This window comes from Lampetra fluviatilis, chromosome 2 (assembly GCF_964198595.1).
Source record: "Lampetra fluviatilis chromosome 2, kcLamFluv1.1, whole genome shotgun sequence".
Classification (NCBI taxonomy): Eukaryota; Metazoa; Chordata; class Hyperoartia; order Petromyzontiformes; family Petromyzontidae; genus Lampetra; species Lampetra fluviatilis.
The window spans coordinates 32,364,201-32,375,470 of NC_136276.1; the positions used below are offsets into that span (position 1 = coordinate 32,364,201).

General features: G+C 50.2%; 1 protein-coding gene across 1 annotated transcript; it reads left to right on the forward strand.

Moving 5' to 3' along the window:
• The first annotated feature begins 3,606 nt into the window (after nt 1-3,606).
• LOC144938505 (uncharacterized) lies at nt 3,607-11,058 on the forward strand. Its single transcript, XM_078866388.1, has 2 exons — nt 3,607-3,896; nt 8,848-11,058. Exon 2 carries the CDS (start codon nt 9,425-9,427, stop codon nt 10,472-10,474), a length of 1,050 nt encoding a protein of 349 aa, XP_078722514.1. The 5' UTR covers nt 3,607-3,896; nt 8,848-9,424; the 3' UTR covers nt 10,475-11,058.
• Nucleotides 11,059-11,270: the final 212 nt, after the last annotated feature.

Consider the following 11,270-nt stretch of genomic DNA (forward strand, 5'->3'; position numbering starts at 1 on the left):
TCACGTCACTTCAATGTCAATAGAAAATCACTTTCCCTGCAACAAAAAACCACCATCGTGACACATTCTTCATCATCAACGCTGTGGCCTTAAAATAAAAAAATACAAAATAGGCGATATTTGGGCAACGGCCCTTCTTCACCACACAGTCTCCAGCTCTAATTATCCACTTTACCTCTGTGGCCTCGAATATGTACAGGGACTCCTCTGCTAACGAACGAGTTAGGTTCCAGAGGTCTGTTTGCAAATCGATTTGTTCGTAAGTCCAACTTTACTCCTGTCGATTACAAACACGTGGTACGGCGTGCACACTAAACACAGGGAATGGCTTTAAAAGTTGAATAATATCCTGTAGATGCCACTGGTTCTTCACATTCTGTAGATGTAGATGCCACCACCATCTATTGCGCGACGGTTGAACGTATGCCTCTCGGTCCAAACAGGCAACTCGACACACAGACGAGGTTTATCCAATGTCCGTAAGTAAAGGAGTCCCTAGATGTGCTATTCTATTCTTGCGTATGGCAGCGATATGTTCAAGAGCGAAATGACCCAACGTCGAGGAATGTCAAAGCCGACGGTACTACTATGAAGAAGGACCATTGCTTGAAATGTCGGCTATTGTATATTGTTTTCCAGGTCACGTCGCAATTGACGAATGTGTTGTTTTTGTTAATTGTAATTGTGTGATTTTTTCACTATTCAATCGTATCGAGAGCACCGATAATCTGGGGTCTGTTTAGCATAGGATTGCTTAAGATGTGTCCGTATGTTGCAGTGTTCTCCATTTCCAGCAAACAAGTTGACTTCAAACAGCACCAAAACTAATTGCCACTCTTGCTGAGAAAGTTGACGGCCAAAGTGTTGGAAACGCATCAAACTGACACAGGATCCGTCATACGCTCCTGGACACATATCTGGCCAAAATTCACCGAGTATCGCCCATGGCTTCCCGCCCATCCAGTCGATCGGCGGATCATGTGTGTGGTGGGGGAAAGTGTGAGTACCACTGACGTGGAAGAATAGGCCAAAACACACCCTGCAGTACTCTGGAGAGGGGCTCCCCCTGGTGGAGGTCGTTTCACAAAACAGTGGCGTGAGATATAATATTAAAGGTTGCACGTTGGCTTAAAGATGTCTCAATGTTCTTCCAAAGTTGAATATTTTGCCCTTCATTGGAGTACCCCTGTGCTCTGCGAAATACCGCGTGTGGACTTTTCCATCGCGGCTGCCATAAACGAGGGAAAACTTGAGAGTAAAGCATCGGGCCATTGCCAAGCAATTGAGCAAGCTTTACATCACACAGTGTATCGCCTTGGGAAATTGTGGTGCAATGTTGGGATTTATGAGTGTGTTGAACAGCGATATTCATTTTATATGGTGGCCTGTACGCGTGAGAGATCTATTTGCATTGCCCCAATAAAAAACAACACGTAGCTATGATGGCAAGGGAGCAGGCAGGCAGGCAGAGCCATCAATCCATCTGCGCACGTGCGTGCATACGGTATATGATCCCGGTGACGTGTATGGGGTTAGTGGAGGAGGTGGGGTGCAAGGGAGGTTGCTGGATTGGTGTTCGGTGTCTTTGTCTTCCTGCGTGTGTGTATGACTTTGTTTGGCGCGCGGTGGAGCAGTCGTGAGCGCACTCGGCCGACAAACCCGGAAATCTGAGTTCCATTCCGGACCACGGCTAACATCAGTTTGTGAGGGATGACCAGTGCCGGATTAAGCTAGTGCGGGACCTGTAGCATATGTTATAATGGGCCCTAAATAAAAACACATAAATATTAAAACACATACATTTTTTTACTTGCATAAGTAAAGTAATTATATTCTTTCATTTGCTATACAGCCAGATAATACGACGAATCGCTAACCTTAAACTCCCAGTCGTTCATAAAAGTTGAAGGCAGTATAGTACTATAGTAATAGACCAAGTGCAGAATCACTGAACTGGAATTGATAGCTTGAAAGCATTTAGCGCGGGGCCCTTGAAAGTGCGGGGCCCGTAGCTACTACATATGCAGCTACTTTTGCTACTAGGATAATCCGGCACTGGTTGTGAGGGTTTAACTGACCCTGTCCCGGGCTTCCCTTAGGTTGACTCGGCCTTAAATTAGTACTCTACAGCAGTGGTGTGTAAACATGTTTTGTTATGTGTATGTATGTATGTATTTCTGCATTTTTATTTTGTCTATGTTTCTCTGGCTAATGTACAGTATGCCTACGTGTCTTTGTGTATGTCTTTGTCTGTGTAGGTGTGTATGCCTCTCTATGTGTTATTTAAGTCTTCGTTGTGTGTGTGTGGGCAGCGCACTACGCTAAGAACCCGGTGACCCGAGTCCGATTCCCGTTCACTACCAACACCAGTGGCGAATATTTGAACCGGTCCAGTTCCTGCCGCAGGTCGACTCAGCCTCAAAATGAGTACCTGGTGTGGTGCGTGGTGTGAAAAATATCATCATTAGGGAGACAAAGGCGGCCGGGCACGGGCGCACACACGAGCCCGTGTGTGCCCGTGCCGACCTTCATAGGACAGATATTCATCGCTGTCAAGCCATACGGTTTAGCCGTATTCTTGTACAGGGAAATTGAGTTTTCAGGTCCGTACGGCATACAGCAGTTTCAATACGCGCAAAAAATATTTGTGTCTATTTGTCTGTGTTTCTCTCTTGTGATGGGACTTTGTATGATGAACGTCGAGATTTATACGGTGCACGGGGTGACCAATAAGATCTGAATTGGTCTGATCGGGGGTTGACAGGTATGCAGATACTCGCTTACAGCACTTGCCCCAAATAGTCCGTTAAGGCTATACGAGACGAGGGGGGTCCTTTGCCTTTGTACGAACCATGCTGGGTGGCCAACGCAGGGCGGTGCAGGGGGGGGGGGTAAGGAGGTGGCGGCGGTGGCCTGCAGCTAAAAAAGCCCCCCCACCACCACCCCCCCCCACCACCACCCCACCACCACAACCACCCCCCCACCACAACCACCACCCCCCCCCCACCACCACCACCCCACCACCACCACCACCCCACCACCACCACCCCACCACCCCCCCACCACCACCCCCCACCAACAACACCCCCCCCCACCACCACCACCCCACCACCACCACCCCCCCCCACCAACAACACCCCCCACCACCACCACAACCACCCCCCCACCACAACCACCACCCCCCCCACCACCACCCCCCCACCACCACCCCACCACCACAACCACCCCCCCACCACAACCACCACCCCCCCCCCACCACCACCACCCCACCACCACCACCCCACCACCCCCCCCACCACCACCCCCCCACCAACACCCCCCCACCACCACCACCCTCGTCACGCGCCACCTCGTGACGAGGACGACGCCGCTCAGCGCGCTCCGTGGGAAGCTCCGCGGCGCTGAACCTCATCATCCACGAGCCCCGCCACGACACCGACACGACACCGTCACGACACGCGCGCGCGCAGCTAACGCGGCACGCCTCGATAACATCAACAACGTCGTCGTCATCTTCGTCGTCGTCGTCTTCGTCGTCTTCTCACCCGAGTGTCTACATCTTCGCTTCGTGATTATTATTATTATTATTTGTATTTGTTATCGGCTGGCTAGAAAAGACGTCGTCACAATCACATGGCCGAAGAGGCAAGCCGCGGTTGTTTTTTTTGCGCTCTGCGTGAACGGCGGCGCGTGTGGGTGGCCCTTTGGAATTGAAGAGGCAATAAAAGTTGCCGCCGTCGCTGCTGCTGCCGCTGCTGCTGGACGACCTTTTGTGGCTCAATGATTTCCGAAGACTGATTCAGCCAGCGGCTGCTCCGTCGATTGCCGGTGGATGTGCCCGCGACAGACGCAAGACGCAACTCAAACGTGGAGCGCCCTCTCCGCTGCGTCGCCAGGTGAGAAGCCGTCGAACAGTCGTGCGACCACGGGAGGTCCCGGCGACACGCGACTCCTCCGTAGACGCGTGTCGCGGGGTCCTTTTTTTAAAGGGGCTGCTTCGTGACCGTTATCGATTAAGGATCGTCTCGTATCCACCACCACCACCACCACCACGGTGCATTGCGGCTCTTGAAAGATTGGCCGAATTCGGAGACAAATAATATTTTTGTTATTTTAGCTGCCGGTCGCTGTGCTGCACTCACAGGCTATGTGTGCGCGCGTGTGTGTGTGTGTGCTACATATTGTGTGTGATTAGAGTCGTTATTATCCTGATGGTAATACAGACAAATAATGATGATAATTACAGCAACTTAATTCATTCACTGATGTGGTAAAGACATCCCCCACACCGTATCGATTATGGATGTGCGCGGGGGGGGGGGGAGTAACCATACTTCACCACGCTGGTCAGTACCGGTTCTGATGTTAGGTGACCACTGATGTTAGCCGTGACCGGGAATCGAACAGAAAATTTAAATCAAGTGTGAATCGAACAGAGGTTTCCGAGTTCACAGCGTAGTGCGCTAATCACCGCGCCACCGCTCCACTCAACGTGTCCTTTATTTAACCAAGAAAGCCTCACAGAGTCTCAAGACTTTTTCACTATTAAAACGCTCACTAACGTTTGACACATTCCATTAATGAGCGTTTTAATATCGCCGTACTCTACAACGTGTCACCTTACGTGGGGAGCGGTGGCGTAGTGGTTAGCGCACTTCGGGACGAACTTCCACCAACTTGAGTTCAATTGCCAACCACGGCTGACATCAGTGGCTCGGTGAAGCCAGAAGCAGCTCTGTATCTCCCGGTGTAATCGTAAATAATGGGGCGGTGTGTGTGTAAAACATCGGCACCGGGGAGACAAAGGCGGCCGGGTGTGGAGTTTTACAAAATCCTCCCACTCGTGCGCCGTTCCGACCTTTACTTATCGTAATAGGCGCTCGCTAACAACACGTGCCCCGGCGGCAGTCTGTTAAAGGCTACACGCGGGGGGATCTTTAACGTCTCCAATTCGCTTCCCGTCAAATTTACATATTCGATTGTCGCTGTAAATCAGCGTCGGAATGTTCATTTATACTGCGGGAGGAATCCGATGAGCTATGAAGCGCGTTCCCCCCCCCCCCCGCCCACAGATTTCCCAGTAGATGGTCTCGCTCAGGACGAATTTCTCTCATGCCCCGACTCCACTCGTTTTGCTCTAAGTTAACACGCGCAAGTCTTACGCAAACTCTGCGGAAGTTGTTTCATAGTCCAGAAGGCTGTTAAGAACTTATGATCGGAGCGTGTGGTTACCACCACGACGTAGACAGTACATCCGCATAACGGGAGTTCTCTAGCTCGAGTGCGTCCACTGATTTAAATCTGATTATCTTATTATAATCGTATTAGCCAAAGTATCCCAGAAGAGAACCCTCCTAGAAAAATCGAGCGTTGAGCCTCAGTGGGGCTAACCGTATCAAGGGACGTCTACCTTCGTTATCTTCGTTATACCTTTGTTATCATCATAGCCATGAGATCAGCACGTGCCCCGGTGCTTGGGGGTTGGATTATTGCAGCACAGCGAGGGATTGCGACATCACAAGGGAGGCCTGCATGCATCCAGCAGTGGATAGATGAAGGCTGATGATGAATATTCAGATATACAGTTAGCGGGATGCGGTCAGGATCAGGGGTAGAGCTAGACTTTGCTTGCCTCGTGTGGTTTGGGATATGGTTATGGTTAGTGTCTGGTTTGCTGAGTATAATTATGGATCGAGTAGAATTGGCTAGTTTGTTGTGGTTACAATCTGGACTAGTCTTTGATTGGCGAGTGTGGTTTGGGATATGGTTATGGTTAGTGTCTGGTTTGCTGAGTGTATTTAGGGATAGAGTAGAATTGGCTAGTTTGTCGTGGTTACAAGCTGGGCTAGACTTTGATTGGCGAGTGCCGTTTGGGATATGGTTACGGTTAGTGTCTGGTTTGCTGAGTATATTTAGGGATCGAGTAGAATTGGCTAGTTTGTTGTGGTTACAAGCCGGACTAGTCTTTGATTGGCGAGTGCGGTTTGGGATATGGTTATGGTTAGTGTCTGGTTTGCTGAGTATATTTAGGGATAGAGTAGAATTGGCTAGTTTGTTGTGGTTACAAGCTGGGCTAGACTTTGATTGGCTAGTGCGGTTTGGGATATGGTTACGGTTAGTGTCTGGTTTGCTGAGTGTATTTATGGATAGAGTCTATTTGGCTAGTTTGTTATGGTTAGAGCTAGGGCTAGGCTTTCACTTGTGGTGCTCGCCGCATCGTAACTTGACCTCGGATGAGGCCAACTTTCGCAAATCCTCTCCAGCAACCGATCGCGAACTTAAAATCAATATTTTTTATCGCTTTTGCCGCAGTCTGCTAAAAAGCTCCCACCAAAATACATTTAATCAAAATCGATTTGCAGAAGCCATTTGGCATTAAAGTACATTGCGATACATTTATATAAATGGGTATAACACTGGATTGAGGAATTAATGTCTCACTGAATATTACCTCTGGCCGCATCATGAGGTATCCTGGATGTGGTGTGCCGAATTTAGAATCTTTTTTTGTGGTCACTGACCCAGACAAGACACAGCTAAAATGAATCCCTGACGATATTTTACATCTTCAGTGATGATAGCACGAAGACCGGCGCTAACCTACTGGTTCCTAAGCCTAACGTGAGACATGGCGTTTAGCGAATGTTTAGTGAGAGTGAATGTAAACCGCAATGCTTCTTGGTTCTTTCGGTAAAGTCACGTAGAAGGGAAATAACAAAATAATAAAAATAAAACATAATAAAAGAATGCTCACGACGTTTCGGTCACAACGCAAGCAGCCGTCCTCAGGTGAAGAACAGGTCTGTCGGAAAGACAGCGTCGTGAGAATTATTGTATTATATTTTATTTGTATTATTTTACTATTTCTCTTCTACGTGACTTTACCGAAAGAACCAAGAAGATGAATCCCTGCAGTCACGAAAGCTTAAAATCGAAAATTAAACCGCAATGCCTTTGCTGTTCTCGTCAAGGAGCATAAACCATCATCACACGAACTCCGGTCATCCTCGCAGCAGCAGCAGCAGCAGCGGCTTTTGACTCAGCCATCGAACAAAGACGGTCACCGCATCGCGAGATTTCAGATGCGCTTCTGCGGCCGTCTGGAACGCTCTTCCATCCGATATTAGGACACCACCGGAGCTGTGCACTTTTAAATAATTTTAATTGAAACTCATTTCTTTAGAACTGCTTTTTTGTGTTGAGTTTGTTGTCCTTGCCCGCACATACAGTACATATGTAGTGACATCGCTGGATGTCACCATGCTGTGGGTGTAGTACCAGCCCTAGAGGGGCACGGTGTGCACTGAATAATAGCGCTGGATGGCATCACGCTTTAAGTGCAGTGCCAACCATACAGGACAGGGTGTGTGGGTGCCGACCGAACGATAAGGTTGTGTGAGGCCATGGCACTCTGGTTGACCCTGGAGGACACGTGACCGGTTAAGTTGACAGAGGGGCCCCAAGAGGGGTCTAGGGAGGGTCACGTGATTGGGGCCCAGATCCTTCCCGAGGATTCTGGAAGGTGGGCGTGGCCAAGGGCGAAGCCAGCCACGCCACAGAGAATATAAGCAGGGTCCCGAGAGGGACCGGGTTTGTTGTTCATCCTGGAAGAAACCCTTCGTCTACGATCTCCGTTCAACGAGTCTCCAACACGTGGGCACAGGCCGAAGTCGTTGGTCCCAGTCCGTAGTAGCAGTTACGTGGTAACTAGTGTAGTTAGCTGGGTGGTCACCACCTTAGGTTGTTATTCTGTTCAGGGGAAGTGTGTTGGAACTGAATAAATGTGTCTACGTCTGTGACTCAGTTGAACCTATTACACATACATAAACTAATTTTAAGAGAGGTTTAATTGGCACAGAAGGCCCTGTATGGTGTACTGTTATTAATAAGGCAATTGCATGGTGGCCTGAGTTGCATGTTCTCCTGCCAATCACGTGATGCCTCTCTTGACAGCTTCCATGCAAAGTGGGGGTGTTTTCGGTGGTAGCGCAGACATTAACTTAGCTGACACGATGCACACAACCCTCCTGGGTTTCCACCACAGTAATAGAACAATGGCTGCTTTCAAACCATTCGTTGGTTGTTTGATTGCACGTGTTAAAAATACAAGTTCAACCCCCGCCATCCCAACTCCCCCATCCCCGGCCCGATTGGCATGCGGAGGCGTCGTAGCCTCACGGAGCGCGCTGGTTATTGGTATCAAAGGTATCCGCTTATCTGTGCGCGCCCTCGCACCCAATTGCACATTCGCCCCTTTCACTGCGCGGGCCTGAGGTGTCACACAAGGGAAATTTAAAAAAAATCGTTGTCGTCGTCATCATTATCAGCAGCAGCAACAACAACAGCAGCAGTCGCTGTGTTATTATTGATGGAAAAAAAGAAGAGGATTTTTTTTTCCTTTCCGGCATTAGTTCAGATGTTAAGACGTTCAAACACCAAATATACGCGTTTTGATAAGCGTCAAGTCTGCAATAAACACACATGTTTATGGTAGAACATTCAAACAAACGTGCTTTGATAATAGTGTATGCGTTGTCCTTGGAACTGATTGCTCTACACCACAGACAACCTTTTTGTTTCACCAGTGTCAAACCAGAGAATGACAAAAGGCGAATAGCACAAAGGCAATCCAAATGCATCAATAGCTCCGGTTGAGCAGTTATTATTATAATTATCATCATCAGCAGCAGCAGCAGTATCAGCGTAAGCAGACATCAAACCATCATCATATGCTGCCCTTTGACAATGTGTGCATGGGGAGTGTTTTAAAAGTAAAACTGTGAACTTACCTGTGATTGGTTAAATGCTTGGTGTTATTCATCATGTGTGACTTTGTTTATATTTTAGGAGAGGAGGCGTCTGACCAGGGCCTACTGACCGGGACCATTTCCAAGTGCTGAATATACCTTGCTGATCTCGTCAGGGAGCATAAAGCATCACGTGAACTCCGGTCATCCTCGCAAGTGGCTTTTTCCTGGCCATCGGACAAAGACGGTCACTACATCATGCGCTTTCAGAAGCGTTTCTGCGGTCATGGGGATTGCTTTTTCATTAAGCTATTAGGAAACCACTGAGAGCTGCTTTTTGTGTTTAGTTTGTTGTCCTTCCGCCGCACCTCCTATTAGCACATTCGGCTACAGACAGTGCAAACGAAGTTCAACATACATACAAGCAAAACGAACTCACTCCCTCACTCGCCCAGGACTTTCAGCTCTGCCAGCTCAGCGCTCTTACCCCAGAGCCACCTGGCCAACTCAAACACCCACCCACCGACCCTCACGACCTGCACACTCACTCCCTCGCTCACCCCCTTGCTCACCTACCCTCCCATCAACGCACCCACGCGCTCACCCTTCCCCTGCCACAGCTCCTCTCTGTGCTCACAACTCTATAATCACCTCACCGATCAAAGACTCGAGGCGCGATGCAAAAGGTACAGGCCCCCATGCATCCCACGGGAAAGAACGCGTGGCTATGCCCTCAGGGCCCACAGAGACCTCTCAAATCTGCCCTCAAGGCGGCCGAGGGCGACGGAGACGCCAAGGAGCGACCCGCCTTGCGTGTGGGCTTCGACCTTCGCTCTACCGAAGTTCGGTACGTGCCTCGGGTGGTGAACGGCTCGGAGGAGCGGCTGCGCCGGGAGAAGGCGATCATGATGATGAGCAGCAGCAAAGCCGAGGAGGCCCTGCACCAGCTGCACCTGCACCAGCAGCCGCCGATGCTACTGCTGCAGCAGCAGGGCAGGAGGCGCGCCCTCTCCACGTCGTCACTCACCGACGACCTGGTGTACCTGCAGCCGGCGCACGGCTCCCGCTACGAGCAGCAGCTGCAGCTGTTGAGGGTTCCGCAGCAGCAGCTCCACCGCCGCAAGCGCAGCCTGTCCGTATCGTGCGATGGCACGGAGCGGCAGCTCGGCTCGCCCGGCCGTGTGGTGGTCACGATGCCGGTCAAGGCACAGACGCTTCGCACGCTCAGGGACACGCGGCGGTGGCAGCTACCGGCGTCATCGCAGCAGCAGAGCGAGATGATGGACGGACCCCCGATGCAACTCATGATGGGACGTCGTGCGTCGCACAGCACCCAGGGCACCGAGCAGCACGGACTTCTGCCACGCCGTACCTTGCGCTCAAGCTCGCTTGACCGCTCCACCCTGCGGCTGGTGCCGGATCGGCTGGAGGTGCCGCCCAGCAAGATCGTCCACGAGAGGCGCCGGTCAGCGAGCGTGATAACTTCCCAGGCCGCGGCCAAACCCCCTGTGGGTCCCACGGCCGGCGAGGAGAAGAGGAAGAGCAGCGCCAACGTCAAAGGACGAGCGGCGGAGTCGAACTCGGCCGGGAAGGTCGGGGACAGCCCGAACGGCTCACCGGTCAAAGAGGACCTCACACAGGTGGAGGAGAACTCAAAGCCGTCGCTCCGCGTAATGCTGCTGGGCATCATGAAGATTAAGAATTCGCGTGGCAAAGACACGACGTAGTTTGGCCTCTAGCTGATCCGCGTGAACAGCGCCTGGAGGTTTTAGCACAAGATGGCCGGGTGACACAGGAGACTGATACTGTGTTTCAAGTCTCTGAGCCCTTCACCTGTGAGGTGGGAATCTGAGTTTTGGCCACCCGTGGTTAAACCGAGGTCTCGAATGTAGTAAGTTGGTGGTTTCAGTTCGGTCATCACTGACTGCACTAAGAAGACATTAAGTTATAAAATTTGGGATGTCACTTCAGTCGGTGTATTTAAATTCTCAAAATTACAAACATGTTTGCTTTGTCATGCGATGAATGCCTCTACAGCAGGGAATATGCGTTGGTGCGCCTCGTAGTGTGGATGAGGCAATTGAATGGATTTCAGAAGTAGTTGTTTGCTATCACCTTCCACATGCCATTCTCTAATAAGTTGTGATGTTATGTCACTGCTGTCCAAGAGTTCTGATTAGATAACTCCACCGTGTGACGTAAGCACAATATACCTTGGAAAAAACAAATGCTTTTACACTGCTGTCACTAACAGGCACGACCCTGTAATTAGAAACAGGTGAATGAATTTCGGGGGACAAATACCCCTGGATATGCGTAGACCTTGACTGGAAGGTCTCGAGTTCACATCTCTATTGGGTAGTCAACTCAGCTACTCATTCGTTCATCCTTCAGGAGTGGATAAAATGAGTACCACTTTGTGGGAAGCATCCACGTGGGCTAGAACAAATACGGGGGTAAAGTGCAATTGGCAAAGTTTATTTTAAAAATAAGTTTCGTGGGCCAAAGTAGAATAATTAAATA